Raw genomic sequence first — 23062 nt, 5'->3', positions numbered from 1 at the left:
TGGCAACTTTCAGGAATTTATGTACCTGGACACCAAGATCTCTCTGCTCATCTACACTACCAAGAATCTTCCCATTAGCCCAGTACTCTGCATTCCTGTTACTCCTTCCAAAGTGAATCACCTCACACTTCTCCGCATTAAACTCCATTTGCCATCTCTCAGCCCAGCTCTGCAGCCTATCTATGTCCCTCTGTAACCTACAACATCCTTCGGCACTATCCACAACTCCACCGACCTTCGTGTCATCCGCAAATTATTTTTCAAGGCTGCTTCTAAAAGAACTGTTTTAAAAGACCTGTCTACGTACTCAGAAGTTTGGACTGAATACCAGTTTGGAACAACATATCTCATCTGCTGTTTACTTCAAGGAATGAGCAAGTGTTATATTTGTGTTTTTTTTCTCTGTCACAGAGCTCTGATAAAATTCTTTTTTTTAACTTTTTCTGGTTAACTGATTTAGGTATAGGAATATATATGTGTGAGTGCGAGGGTCTAAAGTTAAAAAAGGATTTTAAAAATTGGTTAAAGAAGAAAAGAGGACTTATTAAAAATTAATGTTGGTTATTTAAAAAGTTTATCTATGTGCTATTGTTTTACTTCTTTACTAGTTAAGACTTGTTTTATAATAAATGGTTAAATTTTGTTCAGTAAAGAAACCTGGTTTGGTGTGTTCTATTCTGGGGGAAAAATTGTGTATCTGTTTGACTGTTTCAGCAAGTGGAAAACTTTAAAGAATATGTTATGACCAGTGGAGAAGTGGGACAGAATTAACAGTGCACTCCTCCCACCTTGGTCGTAACACTTGTAACGACATCAGTAAACAATTTGGCAGGTGAGTCCAAAGAGAAATGGGGCATAATTTCCTTTGACCTTGAACTGGAGTTTATCTTTAGAGTTTTGAGGATAGAAATGAGCTCAATCGTGCAGGCGGCTGATGTGCACTGAATATCTACACGTCTACTTTCGGATTGTTGGAGCGACTAATTTTCCTGAGCAATCAAAACTTATGGAAAGCTGAATTTATGCTGCAGCTTGTGTAGCATGCCTTGCTTTTGTCAAATGCTGAATACCATCTGTTTGGAGCTTGCCAAACGAGACATATGATAGAATTCTTCACCAAAATGGAGAGTGACGTAGTTGATTCTGAGAGTAGGGTCCTGAATCTTAGTAAAGGAAACTATGTAGGTATGAGGTGCAAGTTGGCTATGATGGATTGGGAAGTGTTATTTAAAGGGATGACAGTGGATAGGCAATGGCAAACATTTAAAGAGCACATGGATGAACTGCAGCAATTGTTTATCCCTGTCTGGCGCCAAAGTAAAACGGGGAAGGTAGCCAAACGATGGCTTACAAGGGAAATTAGAGATAGCATTAGATCCAAGGAAGAGGCATATAACTTTGTCAGAAAAAACAACAGACCTGAGGATTGGGAGCAGTTTAGAATTCAGCAAAGGAGGACCAAGGGATTGATTAACAAGAAGAAAATAGAGTAGGAGAGCAAGCTTGCAGGGATCATAAAAACTGACTGTAAAAGTTTCTATAGGTATGTGAAGAGAAAAAGATTGGTGAAGACAAATGTAGGTCCTTGACCGTCAGAAACGGGAATTTATTATGGGGAACAAAGAAATGGCTGACAAACTAAATGCATACTTTGGTTCTGTCTTCACAAAGGAGGATGCAAATATCATACCAGAAATGTTGGGGAACACTTAGTGAGAGAGAGGAACTGAAGGAAATCAGTATTAGTAGAGAAATGGTGTTGGGGAAATTGATGGGATTGAAGGCCAATTGAGGGCCTGATGGTATGCATCCCAGCGTACTTAAGGAAGTGGCCCTAGAAATAGTGGATGCATTGGTGGTCATCCAAGATTCCATAGACTCTGGAACAGTTCCTACAGATTGGAGGGTAGCTAATGTAACACCACTATTTAAAAAGGGAGGTAGAGAGAAAGCAGGAAATTATAGACCATTCAGCTTGACGTCAGTAGCGGGGAAAATTCTAGAGTCCATTATCAAAGATTTTATAGCAGAGCACTTGGAGAACGGTGGTAGAATCGGGCAGTGTCAGCATGGATTTGCGAAAGGGAAATCATGCTTGACAAATCTACTAGAATTCTTCGAGGATGTAACTAGTAGAGTTGATAAGGGGGAGCCAGTGGATGTGGTTTATTTGGACTTTCAGAAGGCTTTTGACAAAGTCCCACAGAAGAGATTAGCATGTAAAATTAAAGTGCATGGGATTGGGGGGTAGTGTATGGCAATGGATACAAAATTGAATGGCAGAAAAGAAACAAAGAGTAGGGATAAATGGGTCTTTTCCCAAATGGCAGGCAGTGACTACTGGGGTACCACAGGGATTGGTGCTCGGACCCCAGCTATTCACAATATATATTAATGATTTAGATGAGGGAACTAAATGTAATATCTCCAAATTTGCAGATGACACAAAATTGGGTGGGAGGGTGAGTTGTGAGGAGGATACAGAGAGGCTTCAGGGTGATTTGGACAAGTTGAGTGAGTGGGCTAATGCATGACAGATGCAGTATAATGAGGATAAATGTGAGGTTATCCACTTTGGTAGCAAAAACAGGAAGGCAGATTATTATCTGGCTGTAAACTGAGAAAGGGGAATATGCAGCGAGACTTGGGTGTTCTCGTACACCAGTCGCTGAAGGTAAGCATGCAGGTGCAACAGGTGGTTAAAAAATGGCAAATGGTATGTTGGCCTTCATACCAAGAGGATTTGAGTACAGGAGCAGGGATGTCTTGCTGCAATTATACAGAGCCTTGGTGAGGCCACACCTGGCAAATTGTGTGCAGTTTTAGTCTCCTTATCTTGCTATAGAGGGAGTGCAGGGAAAGTTTACCAGACTGATTCCTGGGATGGCGGGACTGACTATGAGGAGAGATTGAGTCGGTTAGGATTATATTCGCTGGAGTTCAGAAGAGTGAGGGGGGATCTTGTAGAAACCTATAAAATTCTAACAGGACTTGATAGGGTAGATGCAGGAAAGATGTTCCCGATGGTGGGGGAGTCCAGAACCAGGGGTCATAGTTTAAGAATACGGGGTAAACCTTTCAGGACTGAGATGAGGAGAAATTTCTTCACCCAGAGAGTGGTGAGCCTATGGAATTCGCTACCACAGAAAGCAGTTGAGGCTAAAACATTGAATATTTTCAAAAAGGAGTTAGATATAGCTCCAGGTTCTAAAGGGATTAAAGGGTATGGGGAGAAAGAGGGAACAGCTTACTGAGTTGGATGATCAACCATGATCATAATGAAAGGCGGAGCAGGTTCGAAGGGCCGAATGGCCTACTCATGCTCCTATTTTCTATATTTCTATGTAATTCTGGAGTTTAACTTTTCATAGAGTTATACAGCACAGAAACGGGCTCTTCGGCCCACCGTGTCCGCGCCGGCCATCAAGCCTATCTATTCTAATCCCATTTTCCCTCACTTGGCCCGTAGCCTTGTATGCTATGATGTTTTAAGTGCTCATCTAAATACTTCTTAAATGTTGTGAGGGTTCCTGCCTCTATCACCCCTTCAGATAGTGTGTTCCAGATTCCAACCACCCTCTGGGTGAAAACATCTTTCCTCAAAACTGCTCTAAACCTCCTGCCCCTTACTTTAAATCTATGCCCCCTGGTTATTGACACCTCCGCTAAGGGAAAAAGTTTCTTCCTATCTACACCCCTCATAATTTTGTATACCTCAATCAGTTTCTCCCCTCAGCCTTCTGTGCTCTAAGGAAAACAACCCTAGCCTATCCAGTCTGTCTTCATAGCTGAAATGCCCCAGCCCAGGCACCATCCTGGTGAATCTCCTGTGCACCCTCTCCAGTGCAATCACATCCTTCGTATAGTGTGGTGACCAGAACTGTACACAGTACTCCACCTGTGGCCTATCTAATGTTTTAGACAGCTCCATCATAACCTCCCTGCTCTTATATTCTGTGCCTCGGCTAATAAAGGCAAGTATCCCATATGCCTTCCTAACCACCTAATTGACCTGTGCTGCTGCCTTCAGTGATCTATGGACAAGTACACCAAGGTCCCTCTGTTCTACCTAGGGTCCTACCATCCATTGTATATTCCCTTGCCTTGTTAGTCCTCCCAAAATGCATCACCTCACACTTCTCAGTCAAATCTGTATCATTTAAAAATGTTCAAATAAACCAGCATTTACTAATAAAATAATATGATAATATATGCATCACTGTTTTAAACCCTAGTGTATCACAAACAACTTGCATAGTGACTTTAATGTAGACTAAAATCATACATGCTTCATGGGTATAATCAAAAAAATGGGCACCAAACCAAAAAAAGGAAATATTTGGAGATGTGAACAAAAACTTCACTAGTGTTGTTTTTTTAATGCTGTATCTTCAAGGAGGAGAGGGTGGTGGAATGGTTTATGGAGGAAATTGTAGAGCATGGGACCTTGACAATCAAAGGTGTACACACCAAGGGTAGGGTATAGAAAGAGGCATACTTAAGAGGGTGGAGCAGACAGTTCTGAGATTGTTTAGCACTGGAGGAGGTTGTAAAATTGGGCAGGGAAGGTGTTCTGATGAAAGGTCATTGACCTGAAATGTTGACTCTGCTTATCTATCCACAGATGCTGTCAGACCTGCTGAGTATTTCCAGCGTTTCTTGTTTTTGTTTCAGACTTCCAGCATCTGCAGTATTTTGCTTTTATTTAAGGCTATTAAAGGGTTTGAACATGAGGATTAGAACTTTAAATTTGAGGTATTGAACTGGGAGTGCCAGTCTCTGTCAGTGAGGACAGGTGGTACTTGGCAAGTGGTACTTGGTGAGGGAGAGAATAGAGGCAGCAGAGTTTTGAACAAATTGATGTTTACAGGGGGTGGAGGATAGGAGACTGTAAGGAGGAACGTTGAAATTGCAAGCAGGGGCTGAAGTAGAAATAGGCAGTCTTTGTGATGGAGTGGATATGCGGTTGGAAGCTCAGGTTTGGGTTGAAAAGGATGCCGAGTTGTTAACTCTTTTGATGGCAATTCTTTTTATTTTTGTCCGAGGCAATGACTGGGAAATGGGTTGGAATTGGTGATGAGATTAAAGATTTTGTGGCAGAGGCTGTAGACAATGGCATAACTTCCCATTGCTTAGCTAGACTCCAGAGGCATTGGAGGGGTTAAGAGAACTGGTGGACAAGTAAAGTGTGCTGTTGCCAGCTCTTGTGGAAGCTGGTTCCATGTCTGCAAGTGATATCAAGGTGCATCATATATAAATAAGGAAGATGAGCGGTTAGAGGATGGATCCTTAGAGGAGTTGAGGTCATGGGTGGGAAGACGGATTCGCTAGAGATGTTTTGACTATGCCTGGTGTTATGACCAACCTAGTTCCATTTCTCCACAGGTCGCAACATATATTTAAATTTTCCCACTTACCGATATGGTCAATCATATACCTCCTATTTTTCCCAGGATAAGACACACTAACCAGTTTTCTTTAATGAACAACAAAAATATCAGTTTATTATAAAACAATTCTTAACCAGTAATGAAGCAAAGCATAAACACACAGGTTGAAATTTTTAGAGTTCCTTTTTTGTTTACCTTAACCCTTCACACTCACACACATAGATACATATACCAGTTAACTAGCAAAATAAAAGGGATTTTAGTTCAGAGCTCTATTGCAGACAAAAAAAAACTCTTGGGCTGAATACTTGCTCATTCTTGAAGAAAACGGCAGATGAGATATGTTGTGTTCCAAAGCTGGCATACAATCTTGCCTCAGAGTACACGTAGATGGGTCACTGAGATCTTTTAGAACAGTTCTTTTCAGGCAGCATTGAAAATTAATTTAGCAGGCTTTTTTTCAAAGACAGGAGATGAGATGAGTTGACACTGTGGACTTCTGAGGGTCTTTTAGAGAGGTGCTGTGAAGCAGGGTTGTGGTCTTCTCTCCTTCCTTGGGAATTCTCTCCTTCGGCAGGCTTTTTAAAGAGATGAAACAGGCTGGGCTGAGCTGGGGTTCTGTCCTATCCAGGGGCGCGCAACTGGCGCTTCTCTGCCCCCATCTTCCTCACTTACCAGGATTTCCGTTCTATTTTTAACCTGAGTCATGTGACCACCAGTAAAAGTTGTTGCCAAACCAGTTCCTTCAGTGTCCTCTTGATGGCCTTCTTGAAAAAAACTAGTCCAACATTTCTTCAGTTTGACTATGAATTCCTCAAAAATTATTTTAACAAAAAACAGAATAATTTTCATAACACTGAATAGATAGCAGGACCAAGCAAGAGGCAGTCCCACTCAGAGGATGGTGTGACTGTGTCAAAGGCTGCAGAATGGTTGAGGGGGATGGGGAAGGGTAATAGACATGGTCACTGTCATAGAGAATGTTGTTCATGACTGGTTAGGATTGTTTGTGCTGTGGGAGAGGTAGAAACCTGATTGGCAATATTCAGTGCAGGAAAGATGGACACAGACATGTTGAAGGACTTTGGCGAGGGAAAGAATGTTGGAGAGGGGGGTGGTAGTTTGCAAGGACAGAAGTGTTGAAGGGATGTTGAGGATGGGATGATGGCAGTTTTAAAGGAGGGGGCCACTGTCTTTAAGGTGGGAGGGGAAACCATTTACAATGCAATCTAGTAAGGGAAGGGAAGATGGGAATTTGTGTGGTAAGCAGTTCCGTAGGAATGGGGTCAAGGGAGCAGGAGGTGACAACCATGATGAAATGAGATCAGAGAATACATAGGGAGAAATGAAAGGGAAACTAGAGAGAGACAAGTATCAGGGCAAGGGCAGTGAGGTGCTTGGGGAATGTCTAGCTTGGTGGGTAAGGGAAAGAGAGGAAGCAGCAGAGGAGAATAAGGCCTAATAGCACATTATGTGGTCTAACCAGATCTGTAAAGGGGTGGTTCAGCCAGTTGTGCACCAGATGCAATCAATATGTCCATGTTGGACTTAAGGGAGTGAAGGTAGGATGAATATCAATGTGAATGATTGGGACAGGAGATGGTAAGACATTGCTGGGCCAAAAGTGGAGATAAGTGACTTATTGAGCAAATTGACAACTACAGTGGTAACATTGGAACTGAAGCAAGTTTTTAGGATTTCTCATTGTATTATTTAGATTGCAAAGTATGTAGCTACAAGAAAATTATAACTGTACTTTGAAGAAAGATTTTCTTTGGGAGAAATTAATTTCAATTTATACTTGGAAATCTCTGATTTTTGGCAGATTTTTGTGGCTGTATTTTGCAGGCTTTCTTTGGCTTGCTATATTAAAATATATCACAGGTAATAGGAGAGCAGCAGGAGATAAATTCAGTTCTACTCCTTAAGTTGATGTCATTTTTTTGTATACCATTATTTCATGTGATTGATCTGTGAAATATGAAATCTGGGGTGGCTGCGCATATTGTGTCTGTGTTCTTTTTCTTTTGTTTGCTTCCTCCTTCCCCCAACTGAAAGTAATGCCTCATGACTGCATTGGTGGTTGTGGCCCTTTGATACCTTGCCCAAGTAATTCTTCATAAATGAACCTCGACAGTGAGTTTGCTGGGATAATTGGTTGGGAGTCATGGCAAACAAGCAAGCCAGACCCTCTTCTCCATTGGGATCCATTTGCAATTGCAACAGGAGTTCCTCTGATGCTAAAACCAGTTGTAGCATTTCAATACCACTCTGGCTTACTGAAGTCAATTCATCATATACCAGGAATTGAGGCTAAAATATAACATATAATGTAGCAGAATGCACTTTTGAGGAACTAGAGTAATTAGTTTTCATCAAACATGGAGGAGAATACATGAATGAAGGTTAAGTGCTGGAAACACATTTCAGTTAAAATTTAGCTGCTTCTCCTGTGTATAAAATGTAATGCTTGTTTTATATGCTTATCTACCTAGAGTAAGTGAGGAGAAAGAAGAAACTTTGGAACGATTAAAAGTTGAACAGGAATCATTTGAAAAGAAAATCAGAGAGCTGGAGGACCAGAATGAACTCATTGTGACTGAGCAGGAAGATATCCTTAACTGGTCTAACATTTTTGAAGTAAAAAATATTATGTGCCATACTATTTAGTAGAATACATCTGTATCCTATGTATTCAGGATACTTAAATATAGTTTAAGACAAATTGGATAGCGTGCAGAGCCACTTTAGTTCAACATCTTGCAGTGCCAGCCTCTAATTTTGAGTTTGTAGAATAAGTTGGTGAGGTTATTTGGCTGTTGCAATTCTACATTTAAACAACCAAGTTGAATAATCATAGTATGTTGTCCTTTCCCCAAAGATGAGTTCAAATTCCATAAGTAAACAATGTGATCTAATTAGCTGATTGTGCACGTTTACAGTGATTAAACAGATGAGATGAGAATTTTTTTCACTGAGCTGTCGGGATCTGGAACGCTCCACCTGAAAAGGTGGTGGAAGCAAAATCCAAAAATAATTTTAAAGAGAGTTGGATATGCACTTGAGGAACAGACAAAAAGCGGGGGTGTGAGACGATGCACAATGGTTCTTTCACAGAGCTAGCACAAGCATGATGGGTGGAATGGTGCTGTAAGTTACTATAATTCTATGAGTAATGTCTCTGATACTGAACTTCTGTTCTTTATACATAGTGCACGGCTTTTTGCTAATGCTATGCATGACTGGCATTCAGAAGAACTTGGCTGAAATTTGGCAAGTGTGTCGTGGATTTGATTTATATCATTTAATTCCTTTTTTTAGCACTGGTGTTGAAGCATTTTTCCACATTGAGAGAATATATAGGTGATCCACATTACAATAAAGCATCATTTGTATACCTTTCTAAATTGACAGAGATGATGTGATGAATTTTCTGGATGTAGATTATTATTGGCCGTCAGGATCATTTGTGGGTCTGTAACCAGACCATTAGAGCAGCATGCCTTCCAGGTCAAATTTCTGTAAGGTGACCAATTAGCAGCCTGCCTCTGGGTTCACCATCCAATTAAAGACATGGGTGGGTTGAGAAGGAGGGAGGTCCAATCGGCGCACCGGCAGCCTTCACAGAGGCTGGAGTGTCAGTGCTCTGTTGAACATAGAACATAGAACAGTACAGGCCCTTCGGCCCACGATGTTGTGCCGAACCTTTAACCTACTCTAAGATCAAACTACCTACATACCCTTCATTCTACTATCATCCATGTACCTATCCAAGAGTCGCTTAAATGTCCCTAATGTACATGCTTCTACTACCACCGCTGGCAGTGCATTCCACGCACCCACCACTCTCTGTGTAAAGAACCTACCTCTGACATCTCCCTGAAACCTTCCTCCAATCACCTTAAAATTATGCGCCCTGGTGATAGCCCTTTCTGCCGTGGGAAAAAGTCTCTGGCTATCCACTCTATCTGTGCCTCTCATCATCTTGTACCCCTCTATCAAGTCGCCTCTCATCATCTTGTACCCCTCTATCAAGTCACCTCTCATCCTTCTTCGTTCCAATGAGAAAAGCCCTAGCACCCTCAACCTTTCTTCATAAGACATGCCCTCCAGTCCAGGCAGCATCCTGGTAAATCTCCTCTGCACCCTCTCTAAAGCTTCCACATCCTTCCTATAATGAGACGACCAGAACTGAACACAATATTCCAAGTGTGGTCTAACCAGGGCTTTGTAGAGCTGCAGCATAACCTCGCGGCTCTTAAACTCAATCCCCCTGTTAATGAAAGCCAACACCCCATACGCCTTCTTAACAACCCTATCAACTTGGGTGGCAACTTTGAGCGATCTATGGACATGGACCCCAAGATCCCTCTGTTCCTCCACACTACCAAGAATCCTGTCTTTAAGCCTGTATTCTGCATTCAAATTCGACCTTCCAAAATGAATCACTTCACACTTTTCCAGGTTGAACTCCATCTGCCACTTCTCAGCCCAGCTTTGCATCCTGTCAATGTCCTGTTGCAACCTACAACAGCCTTCCACACTATCCACAACTCCAGCAACCTTCGTGTCATTGGCAAACTTGCTAACCCAGCCTTCCACTTCCTCATCCAAGTCATTTATAAAAATCACGAAGAGCAGTGGTCCCAGAACAGATCCCTGCGGAACACCACTGGTCACCGAGCTCCAGGCTGAATACTTTCCATCTACTACCACCCTCTGTCTTCTATGGGCCAGCCAATTCTGTATCCAGACAGCCAACTTTCCCTGTATCCCATGCCTCCTTACTTTCTGAATGAGCCTACCATGGGGAACCTTATCAAACGCCTTGCTAAAATCCATATACACCACATCCACTGCTCTTCCTTCATCAATGTGTTTTGTCACATCTTCAAAGAATTCAATAAGGCTTGTGAGGCATGACCTGCCCCTCTCAAAGCCATGCTGACTGTCTCTAATTAAACTATGCTTTTCCAAATAATCATAAATCCTGTCTCTCAGAATCCTCTCCAATAATTTGCCTACTACCGACGTAAGACTGATTGGTCTATAATTCCCAGGGTTATCCCTATTCCCTTTCTTGAACAAGGGAATAACATTTGCTGTCCTCCAATCATCTGGTACTACTCCAGTGGACAGTGAGGACGCAAAGATCATCGCCAAAGGTGCGGCAATCTCTTCCCTCGCTTCCCTTAATATCCTTGGGTATATCCTGTCTGGCCCTGGGGACTTATCTGTCCTCATGTCTTTCAAAATTTCCAGCACATCCTCCCTCTTCACATCAACCTGTTCAAGCATATCAGCCTGTTTCACGCTGTTCTCCCAAACGACCAGGTCCCTCTCACTAGTGAATACTGAAGCCAAGTATTCATTTAGGACCTCCCCTACCTCCTCCGACTCCAGGCACAAGTTCCCTCCACTATCCCTGATCGGCCCTACCCTCACTCTGGCCATCCTCTTGTTCCTCACATAAGGGCAGAGTGAAATGGCTGAGGGAACAGGCAGCCATCTCTGCACCCCAAACGCCATCTGTGAGGCCAGTCTCCAGCAGCTGCTCTTGCAATGGTAAGCCTCTGCCTGCGAATGCCCACAGGGTTTGCCATTTGCACCATTACATGGTCGGATTGCATTTTATTTTCATGCTGCTCCGACCTCCTGCCTCCGATTAACCGAGGTTCTGACACAGAGTGGGGCCCATGTGTTGCATTTGGAAATTTGCTGCTAATTGCCCATTAAACAAGCTTAATTGGCTTCTTACCGCTACTGGGCAGGATGCTGTCACCCCACAGAAGCCGTCTCCAGGAAAAGCAGGAGGAGGCAAGAACACGTCAGGCACAATGTCTTTCTCTGCTATTTTCCCTGCTCTCCCCACCCCACTCACCTCCAAATCAGCCTCCAAGTCCCTTAAAGTTGCTCCCTATGTGTTTTTCAGTCTCTCCAATGTTGGGTACTATCTATATTACAGAAGTTTTGTATTTGGTATGTCGTTCCTTTAAAAAAAAATCATGACACCTGAAAATGCCACACTTTAGCATTACACCTCAAAATGTAAGAATTTTAGGGAAAAAAACAATGATTAACCAAAATAATGTCTTATTTAGGTCTTGGATCAAACATCTTTTTAGTTTATGGTGATTCTGAGGACAGGGGAACCCTGTCACTGGGGATAACTCCACTGCGTTATTCGTAATAGTGTCATGGGATCTCGGTTTAACGTCTCATCCAAAAAACAGTACCTCTTTGCAGCACTCCCTCAGTACTGCAATGGAGCGTGAGCCTTGATTTTTTTTTTTCCGTGCTCAAGTCCTGCAGTGGGACTTGAACCCACGATCTTCTGATTCAGAGGTGAGAATGCTACCAACTGAGCCATGGCTAAAACCTATGATTTGCAAAGATGATGCCAGAACTGCGAGGTTAATCCTACTAGGAAAGGATGAACAGGCTGGGCCTCTTCTCTTGGAAAGAGAAGGTTGAGAGATGACCTAATAGAGGTCTTTAAAATTATGAAAGGTTTTAATAGATTAAGAAAGCATTCTTCTACTTGTGGAGAAAAGCAAAGCTAGAGGCCATCAATGTAAGATAGTCAAGTAATCAAATTTGTAATTCAGAAGAAATGTCTTTACCCAGAGAGTGAAACTCGCTACCACAGAGGAGTTGAGGTAAATAGTATAGATGCATTTTGGTAAAGCTAGATAAGCATGAGGGAATAAGGAAAATAGAGAGTTATGTTGATATAGTTAGATGAAGAAGGATGGGAGGAAGTTTGAATGGCATGGATTGGTTTGGGCCGAATGACCTGTTTCTGTGCTGTATATTGTATGTAATAGTGCCTTTGCAAATTATTCCCTAACTTCTTGCACTGATGCAATCCATCTGGAACTGGGAGTTTATGCATTCCCAGTTTGATTAGTTTATCATTTATCTCCCTCTTTCTAAATTAAAGGTTTTCATATCTGTTTTGATCTCTTCTAATGTCATATACAACATAGTTGTCTTTGATTGTAATTACCAAAGCAAACATTTTGTTATGCAAGTGCTTCCATTTTTTTTAATGTTTTATTTTTTGAGGACTTGTGTTAAAACTGAAAAGACAGGACAAGATGTTGTTTGAAAGCCACCTGTGCTGGAGGTCATTTGTGATTTGGGCTCAGAAAACAACAGAACCCTTGGTGACTTGGGGAAAAATGGTTATGGCGAAGCCACATGTCCAAGTTTATGGAAGTCAGGAGGTCGACTCTATTTGGGGTTTGGATTGTTTTCAGTTAGCTGTTAGTTGTTACTGTTTGAAGACAGTTGGTGCTTTCCTGCCAAGGTGAAAGGAAATCACCCAGCTCACCACTCACCACCTCCTCTACCTTTCTGAAGAAATCCTGCCAGGATCCAATGTGGGAAAAAATCCCTGGTGTCGTATAGCTTCTGAGGAGCTGGAAAAAATCCTGCGATTCAAGTGTGTGCTGGCGAAAAAGCCTTGATGCCACATTGCTCCTAGAAAGCCTACTAGAATAATTCTTGACATCTCCAGAATGGACGGCTTCTGAAACGAACCCAGTGACCTGTCTCCGTATGCTCTGATGCCATGCCAAAAAAGGGACAACTGACTTCCTTCCATATCTTCATTCTTTTTTCGTCCTGAATTAGCAAGTATTTGGCCCGAGTAGTTTTTTTTTTGTCTTTTTTTTGTAACAGACCTCTGCAGAGTGAATTTCTGTATTTTTTCAAATGTGTGTGTGTAATTGGAGAATTTTTAAAAAAGGGAACTTACATATTTTTTAATCTGTGTGTTAATGCTTTGCTTCGTTACTGGTTAAGTCTTGTTTTATAATTTGATAATTGTGTTGTTCATTAAAGAAACCTGGTTGGTGTATTTTGTTCTGGGATTGAAAAAAAGAGTGTCAGTAACCATTTAAATAGATGTGACCTGTGGAGAAGAGGAACATCTAATTGGGGGTTAATTGTCCGGGGTACCCAAAGCCTACGGCGTGCAATTATAAGTGGGGTGATACTAACTTAAAAGAGGAACAGGAATAAAACAGGTTTCATGTGCATTAGAGTAACGTTTACACTACTGGAATGTCTTTGTCTGTTGCTACGACCTTTCTGGGGAGGGCAGATGTATCCCCGAGTGATTTGAGAAACTTAACAAAGGCTTGGCTAAAGGATTTGGCAGAATTGTTGGTGTTAGAGTTAAAACCAGGAGCTAAGAAAGCATACATAATTGCAGTAATAGCACAGCATTTGACGACAAATCACATGGTAGAAAAGTTGAATTAGCTAAAATTCAGTTGCAGATGAGGCAGCTTGAACTTGACAAAGAAAAAGTAATAGAATTGGAAAAACGTAGGCTTGAATTTCAAAGGGAAAGTGAAAGAGAAGGAAGGGAATTCGAATGAAAAAGATGGAACTAAGACGAAGGGGTGGTCTTGACTCCAGTGAGAATTTTGGTGGGTAAGATCTGATTCCAGCCCAGGACCCTTTGGAGAGCTGTTTAAATTTGTGCAAGCCCTCCCGAAGTTTGAGGAAAGGGATGTAGAGGCATTTTTTATTTCTTTTGAAAAGATAGCCAGACAGATGAAATGGCCAAAGGAAAGCTGGACGCTGCTTATGCAAAGCAGGTCGACGGGCAGAGCTCATGAAGTTTATGCCATGCTTTCTGAGGAGGCTTCTGCAGATTGAGATGGCAAAAAAGGCTATTCTTGCTGCTTATAAGTTAGTCCCTGAAGCGTACAGGCAAGAATTGCAGAACCTCCGGAGACAGCCTGGGCAGACTTGTATAGAATTGAGAGGGTAAAGCAAATTAATTTTGATTATTGGATGTGGGCACTAAAGGTAGAGGCCACATATGAGAACCTTGGGGAACTAACTCTCCTGGAAGAATTGAAAAATTCACTCCCTCCATTAGTAAGAACCCATGTAGATAACCAGAAAGTTTCAACAACCAGACAGGTAGCAGAAATTGTTGATGATTGCGACCTTGTTTACAAGCCCAAGTCCTTTGTGCATCATCCCCACAAACCTGAGAAGGATAGGAGGTGGGAGGGTGAAAGGAAGGCAAGTAGCCAGGGACAAGAAAGGACAGCTGCAAACTCCCCGGGATGATCTCCTCACGCCAGAAAGGAAGATGCTGAGGGTGGAAGTGAGGTCCGAAAGCCAAAGTGTTACCATTGCCACAAGGTGGGACACATTTGTACAGAAGTTGCGGGGTAAACCCATGGGACTTATTGGGGTGCAGAAAGCCACGGTAGAGAAAGGGATTACGACAGATGAGGCTGTAACTCTGACTGCAGCTGTCAGGCCAAGTACAAAAACTGCTGAGGGTGGGGGTGGTGGAGGTTGTGAACAAGATACCTGAGAGTTGTAGGGAATTCTTGTCAAAAAGAAAAGTAACTCCTTATCCCTCAAGTGAGGCAGGTAAACCTAGAGTTATACTTAGGGAGACAGGAGCCACCCAAATTCTCTCGCTGGGGAAAAGCATGACTTTTCTACCAGCGAGTGCATTGAATGCCAAGGTTTTAGTGAATGGTATTGGCAGGGAGTATATACCTGTACCTTTGTATCAGGGTGCACCTGGAGTGTGACCTAATGTCTGGAACGATAACTGTAGGACTTGTCCATAGTTTGCCGATAGACGGAGTTGGCCTACTCCTGGGATATGATTTGGCCGGAGCAAGAGTAATAGCTTCTCCAGTAGTCACGGAAAAACCAAGTGAAGTTCAAGAGACAGAACAGTTGCAGGAAAAGGTTCCAGGAATTTTTCCTTCATGGGTCGTGACCCGAGTAAATTGGCACCGTAGACTGATATCCAAATATCTGAAACTTTCTTTGAACATTTCCTTCAGATTATCCAAATCCCCAGTCAGTCTTCTCTGATCAAGGCTCAACAAGCCGATCCAAAGTTAAATAAAATGGCACAATCAGCTGTAACTGAAGCAAAGGGAGTTCTGGAAGGCTACTCTATTAAAAATGGGATTCTGATGAGGAAGTGGAGAGCTCCACAGATCTGCAGATGAAGAATGGATGGTTGTTTTATATAGTAGTAACGCCAGGGAATATTAAGGATAGCCTGTGAAATTCCTATAGCGGGACATGTGGGGATCTGGAAGACCCAGTCATGTATTGGTCGACCTTTTTACAGGCTAGGTCTTTCCAAGTACCTGGTACAGTTTTGTAAAATGTGCCATACGTGCCAGATTGTGGGAAAACCGCAACCTGTCATAAAACCGGAACCTCTAATTCCTGTACCCGTTTTTGGGGAACAATTTAGTCGGGTGTTGGTAGACTGTGTAGGACCTTTATCGAAAACAAAGGCAGGGCACCAATATATACTCACTATCATGGATATGGCTACTCGGTTCCCGGAGGCCATTCCCTTGAGAACAATTTCTGCTAAGGTAGTGGTAGAGGAGTTAACCTAGTTCTTCACTAGACATGGGTTACCGATTGAGATTCAGTCGGATCAAGGTTCAAATTTTATGTCTAAAGTTTTTCAGGAAGTTGTGGGTAATTTGGGTATAAACCTGAGGATTGGGAGGATTTTAGAATACAGCAAAGGAGGACAAAGAAACTGGAAAAAAAAGGGAGAATAGAATATGAATGTAAGCTAGCAAAAAATATAAAAACAGACTGTAAAAGCTTCTGTAGGTACGAAAAAAGGAAATGTTTGGCTGAGGCAAATGTAGGTCCAGGCAGAATCAGGAGAATTTATAATGGGGAATAGAGAAAAGGCAGAGAAGCTAAATGATTACTTTGTGCCTGTCTTCACTGAGGAAGATACAAGTCATCTCCCAGCATTAGAAATCCAAGGTATTGGGGGGGAATGAGGAATTGAAAGAAATTAGTATTAGTAAGAAGGTTGTATTGGAGAAATTAATGGGGCTGAAGGTTGATAAGTCCCCAGGACCTGATCTGCCACATCCCAGAGTGTTGAACGAGGTAGCTAAGGAGATAGTGCATGCATTGGTGATCATCTTCCAAAATTCTATAGATTCTGGAACGATTCCTGCAGATTGGAAGGTCGCAAATGTCATCCCACTATTTAAGAAGGAAGGGAGAGAGAAAACAGGGAATTACAGACCTGTTAGTCTTACATCAGTCGTTGGGAAAATGCTGGAATCTATTCTAAAGGATGTGATAAATGGACACTTGGATAATAATCTGATTGGGCATAGTCAACATGTATTTATGAATGGGAAATCATGTTTGATGAACCTGTTGGAGTTTTTTGAGGATGTTACTAACAGAATTGATAAAGGGGAGTTGGTAGACGTGGTATACTTGGATTTTCAGAAGGCTTTTGACCAAGTCACCCACAGGAGATTGATTCGCAAAATTAAAGCACATGGGATAGGAGGTAATATACAGGCATGGATTAAGGATTGGTTAACAGGCAGAAAACAGAGTAGGAATAAATGGGTCATTCACGCGTTGGCAGGCTGTGACAAGTGGGGTACCGCAGGGATCAGTGCTTGCGCCCCAGCTGTTCACAATATATATTAATTTGTTTGTGGGGACCAAATGTATTTCCTAGTTCGCGGATGTCACAAAGTAGGTGGGAATGTGTGTTGTGAGGAAGATACAAAGCGACTTCAAGGGGAATTGGACAGACTTAGTGAGTGGGCAAGAATGTGGCAGATGGAATATCGTGGAAAAATGTGAGGTTATTCCCTTTGGTAGGAGGAACAGATGTACAGAGTATTTCTTCAATGGTAAGAGATTAGAAAGTGTAGATGTGCAAAGGGCCCTAGGTGTCCTTGTCAATAAGTCACTGAAAGCTATTCTAAGATCCTTCCAATCCTCAGCTTTATACCTAAATTATAAAGATTCAATGGGTTTGAGTGTGTAAATGTGTTTTAATAATTTTTCATCTTCTGTTTTTCAGTTTGTAATGAAACGTATTTAAAAATGGCATTCATTCCTCTAAGGATGGAAGTGTTACGAAAGTTCTTACATTTTTTTAATGCTTTATTTTTTGAGGACTTGTGTTAAAACTGAAAAGATTCCATGGATGTTTTCTTTTTACCAAGTTCACCGACAGGACAAGATATTGTTTGGAGGTTATCTGATTTGGGCTCAGAAAACAGCAGAACCCTTGGTGACTTGGGGGAAAATCGTTACAGAGAAGTGTCATGCAGGCCCCTACCTGCCAAGAATGAAGCACATTAATTTCGCCACCTGGACATTAAATTTCAAATTGTTGCTGGGAAGAAGAGAAGGCCTGTTAGGAGAGGTTGCCAGGCCCCCTGACTGGAAAGACATTTTTGCATATTAGCAGACAGTGTTGGAACAAAGGAGCTATCCCCTGCTCCCATACACTACACGGAAGAGACTTGGTCAAACCAGTCAGTCACATGACCACCCTGCAGGCCAACTTGGGGAGTTTTAAATTGTAGAGACAGTGTTTGAACTGGCGGAAAACTCTTGGCTGCTGGATTGAAAAGAGCCCCTCCTGTCTGCTCCCATCTCTTTCTCACCAGCTTCGGAATCCATTGAAGCCACATGAACCCCAGGAGAGAAAAGTCTCCTACACTGAAAAAGGTTTAAGAAGAATACTGGGCCCCAACGAAAAGAACGATCTATCTTCAAGCAAGGACTATACAGTGAGCTCGAAGATATTGTCTCAGACTTTTCCACTTTATTTCTTCTGTTCTGTCTCTATCTGCATGTGGGTAACGTGTATGCATGCTAGTGTGGGCGCATCGTGTATCCGTAGGCGTTAACTGAATTAGAGTTTAAGTTTGATAAATTTCTACTTCTTTAAACCTAAGAAAGCCTGTTTGTGCTGGTTTCTTTGCCTTATAATTGTAAAGTGGTGAACAAGGATTCACCAAGGGGGAGCTAAAAACATGGTGTGTTTAAAATTCAACAATGTTACAGTAAGACCAGGTGAATGCTGAAAGGGAACCCTAGACCTCTTTCTCACCTGGTCGTAACAGAAGCCACAAGTCAAGGTTTATGGAAGTCATGAATTGACTCTCTGTTCTCTCTGTTTGGGGTTTGGATTGTTTTCAATTAGTTGTTGTATGAACTATTTGAAAACAGTTGGTGTTTTCCTGCCAAGGAGAAACTAAATCACCCGGCTCACTACCACCTTTACCTTTGTGAAGATTCCTGCCAGGATCCAATGTGGGAAAAAATTCCTGGTGCCGTATAGCTCCTGAGGAGCTGGAAAAAATCCTGCGATTCAAGTGTGTGCTGGCGAAAAAGCCTTGATGCCACATTGCTACTAGAAAGCCGACGAGAATAATTCTCGACATCTCCAGAATGGACGGCTTCTGAAACGAACCCAGTGACCCGTCTCCGTATACCCGGATGCTGGACCAAAAAAGGGACAACTGACTTCCTTCTATATCATTCTTTCTTTCTTCAAGAATTAGCAAGTATTTAGCCAAAGTAGTTCTGTCTTTTTTTTTTGTAACAGACCTCTGCAGAGTGAATTTCTGTATTTTTTCCAGTGTGTGTGTAATTGGGAAATTTTTTTTAAAAGGGCACTTTCATATTTTTTAATCGGTGTGTTAATGCTTTGCTTCGTTACTGGTTAAGCCTTGTTTTATAATAAACTGATAATTTTGTGGTTTATTAAAGAAACCTGGTTGGTGTATTTTATTCTGGGATAAAAAAAAAAGAGTATACGATTGGCTGTGTCTGTAACCAGGTAAACATTTAAATAGATGTTGTGACCTGTGAAGAAGTGAAACTAGAAAAGACAGTGCACTCCTCCTGCCTCGGTTATAACAATTTAATATTTATGTCAATTAATTGTCATTACCTGTGAGTTTATCATGTGTATTCCTTAGTGGCCCTATCTTTATCATGATTTTTCTTTTGTTATTTGTGTCTGTAGAATATTTCTTATATTCTATGATTTAATTTTGCAATTCCTCTTTGACTTTTTTCCAAACCTTATCGTATTTCCTTTTGCCGTCCTTCTCTCTATTTATATGCTTAGTGTATGCCATTTTCTTTCTTTTCAATTTTTCTCTTATTTCTTTCTTCATCCATGGTGTGTCATTACTGGCTAGTTTGCTGTTTTTTAATGGCATATATTTTTCTTGGACTCTGATCACTGTTTTTAAATGTTTCACACTGCTGTTCTATTTATTTGTCAGTAAATTTTTCAAGTTTATTTCCCTAGTTCCATTCTCCTCATCATAAAATCAGCTTTTTTTCCAGTTTATTACTTTGGTTTTCATCTTAGTCCAATCCTACTCAATCTTTATCTTGAGCCTTACTATACAATAGATATTCCTCTGTGGTTACTTCTCTTATCTGCTCTGGTTCATTTCCTAATACCAGAACCAGCATGCTCTGTTGGGTTTTTTACATACTGGGTAACAAAGAAGTCCTGCACACAGTGTAAAAGCTCCATTCCCTATACCCCTTTTTCTACCTCTTGCCAGTTTTTTGGGGGGATAGTTAAAATAAAAATCATGGGAGATTTTATGCCCTTTAATCATGTCACATAGTTGGTTTCTTCCTCCACCTTTTTTCCAATATTAGGTGGTCTGTAGGTATATTTCTACTAGTGTGATTGATCCCTTATCTGTTTATTTAATTCATATGAATCTTCTGGATTGTGAAATAATTAGAGCTGTAAAGAACTGAAGCCAGGAAAAGCAGAAGGATGTGATTGAATTCCTGCAAAAATGATAAAAGGACTTGGAGAGAAGGCAACAAGAGAACTGATTAAATTGTATAAGGAAATGTACAGTGAGGGAGAATGGCTGGAAGACTTTGAGGAGCACAATGGTCCCATTGGGGAAGAGGGCAAATACCATGAAATGTGAAGAGTGCCGCACTATAACTTTGATTACGCATGCATCCAAGATAATATTAAAGATCTTAGCAAATAGATTAGAAGGCAAGGCAAGCCTCAGCTGTGATCAGTTCAGTTTTAGAAAGGGTTGTGGAACTAGAGAGGCTGGAGCAGTGATGAGAGTGTTATTCAAAAGGCACATAGAAAGCAAGAAGTAGACACCTGCTTTGTGAATTACGAAAAAGCTTTCAAGCAGGTGAACTGGCAAAAGCTGTTCAAAGTGCTGGAGGCGATCAGAGCTAACTGGAGACATAAAAGAATGATTGGAGCAGTCTGTCCCATCTACAGAGTGATAATCAGCATAGTAGTTGGTGAAACTGAACCTGGTGTAATCGGGCGTTAGGTGAGACAAGGCTGTTTACTATCACCATTGCTCTCGAACAACTATGCGGAAGCAGTGATAAAAGAAGCACTCGGTGAAGTTTTTAAAAATTCTTTCGTGGGATATGGACATCGCTGGTGAGGCCAGCATGTTTTGCCCAGCCCTAATTGTCCTTGACAACTGAGTGGCTTGCTAGGTCATTTCAGAGGGCAGTTAAGAGTCAACCACATTGCTGTGGATCTGGAATCACCTGTAGGCCAGACCAGGTAAGGACAGCAGAACCGTCCTTGTCCACTAAGGACATAAGTGAACCAGATGGGTTTTAATGACAATTGATAGTTTCATGGCAGCATTACTGAGACAAGCTTTCAATTCTAGATTTTTTTGAATTAATTGAATTTAAATTCTCTCAACTGCCGTGGTGGCATTTGAACCTTTGTCCCCAGGGCATTAGCCTGGTCCTCAGGATTACTAGTTCAGTGACATTACCACTATGCCACCCTGATTGTACAGAAAGGTGTCAAAGTAGGAGGTCAGTTGGTGAAGGTAGAGAGATTTGCAGATGACCAGGCTCTAGTGGCTAGTACAACAGAAGATCTACAGATACTAATGGATAGACAATGCAGTGGTGAAAGCCTACAGAATGAAAATTAATGTAAAAAAAGACAAAAGGTATGAAGATTGGAAGAAATAATGGTAGGGAAGCAGTGGTCAAAATAAATGGTCAACAGCTGGAACAAGTATCTCAATTTCAGTAGCTCAGAAGCATCTTGTCAGAAGATGATTACTGCCAGAAAGAAATCAGAGCTAGACAAACAATAGCAAGGAATGCATTCTCCAGACATGAAGAATTGCTCAGTACAGGAATGAGTAGCGATCTTAAAAAGAGTTATCAAGACTGTGATTTGGAGTGTCTTATGTAACATGGACCTTGAGAAAAGCGGACATCCAAGACTAGAAAGTTGTGAAATGTGGTTCTGGCGAAGGATGGAGCGGGTCAGTAGGAGAGAACACGGGAGCAATGAAGAAGTTCTCAGGATGGTTGCAGAGGATAGATTGTTAGTGAATATGAAAGAAAAACAAGGTTGGATTGGCCATATTCTAAGACATGAGAACTTGCTGACAGAGGTAACTGAAGGAAGATTAGAGGGATGTAGACCAAGTGAGGGAGAAAGAATGGTGATGTTAGACAACTTGAAATTGAAAATGGGAGACTTGTACAAGCAGCTGAAGAGGAAGGTATAAGATTGCGAGGCGTGGAGAAATGAGCAGAGGACCTGTCCTGAGGGTGATCACCAATCATATCCGGATTCTGTTACTAACTTTCTTATGTCTTTTTTCCACTACCATTATATCTTTTCTAAATAGTACAGCTACCCCGCCCCCTATTCCCTCTACTTTCTGATTGTTATAATCTTCAATATTTCTTTACCAGTCCTGCTCTTTGTTTCATCAGAACTGGGAAAAGTTAGAGATTGTATAGGGTTGAAGCATGTGAAAAGGAGGAGGGTGGGAAAAAGAACGTAAAGGAAGCTCTGTGAAAGGGTGGAAGTTAGGAGAGATTACATGACAAAAGGGTTGATGGTGCATGCCCAAAGGGTGTGGTAATGGAACAAGTAATGAAACAAAAGATATATCTAGAGGAGGTGTGAATGGCAGAATCATGAACAGGTGCCATCCAAAAGCAAAAAAAAAGAGAAAAATGAAAGGAAAACCAAAACCAGCAAAGCAGAAGGAAACAAAATGGGGGCAGAGGTTTTGATTTGAAATTGTTGAACTCCGATCAGGAAGGTTGTAAAGTGCCATATCGAAAGATAAGGGACTGTTCCTCAAACTTACATTGAGCTGCAGGAGGCCAAGGTCAGAGTGGGAGCAAAGTAGAGAATTAAGAGGACTGGCGACTGGAAGCTCAGCATCACGCTTGTGGACTGAATGTAGGTGTTCCGCAAAGAGGTCACCCAATCTGCATTTGGTCTCCCCAGTGTAGTGGAGACTGCACCATGAGCAGCGAATAAATTGAAAGAGGTACAAATAAGTTGCTGTATCACCTTTTAGGAGTGTTTAGGACCTTGGACGGTGAGAAGGCAGGTAAAAGGTCAGGTGGTGCATCTCGTGCGCTTGCATGGAAAGGTGCCATGGGAAGGGGAGGGGGTGTTCAGGGTGATTGAGGAGTGGATGAGGGTGTTGCGGAGGAAACGGTCCCTTTGGAATGCTGAAAGGGGAGGGGAAGATGTGTTTGGTGGTGGTATCACTTTGAAGGTGGAGGAAATGGCAGAGTATGATCCATTGAATACAGAGGGTGTAGGTACATCCACCGCACTGTTAGGGAGGGATTTCTAGGATTTTGATGTAGCAGCAGTGAAGGAACTGCGATACACTTCCAAGTCAGGGTGGTGTGTGACTTGGAGGGGAACTTGAGGTGGTGTTCCCATGTGTCTGCCGCCCTTGTTTTTTTGGGTGATAGAGGTCGTGGTTTTGGAAGGTGTTGTCAAAGTAATCTTGGCAAGTTGCTGCAGTGCATCGTGTAGATAGTACACACTG

The 23062-nt window shown here is 41.8% G+C and overlaps 1 protein-coding gene across 5 annotated transcripts in view; it reads left to right on the top strand.

Annotated features, from left to right (window-relative positions):
• kiaa1328 (KIAA1328 ortholog) overlaps window positions 1-23062 on the top strand; it is a 356647-nt gene that overhangs the window by 80905 nt on the left and 252680 nt on the right. For all 5 annotated transcript variants that reach the window (XM_068031587.1, XM_068031551.1, XM_068031569.1 and 2 more), the window contains one exon: window positions 7886-8001. In XM_068031587.1, the coding sequence (XP_067887688.1) occupies window positions 7886-8001 (116 nt within the window). The remainder of the gene's footprint in view (window positions 1-7885; window positions 8002-23062) is intronic.

The sequence above is a fragment of the Heterodontus francisci genome, chromosome 1 (assembly GCF_036365525.1).
Source record: "Heterodontus francisci isolate sHetFra1 chromosome 1, sHetFra1.hap1, whole genome shotgun sequence".
NCBI lineage: Eukaryota > Metazoa > Chordata > Chondrichthyes > Heterodontiformes > Heterodontidae > Heterodontus > Heterodontus francisci.
This window is presented reverse-complemented; position numbering and strand designations above follow the sequence as displayed.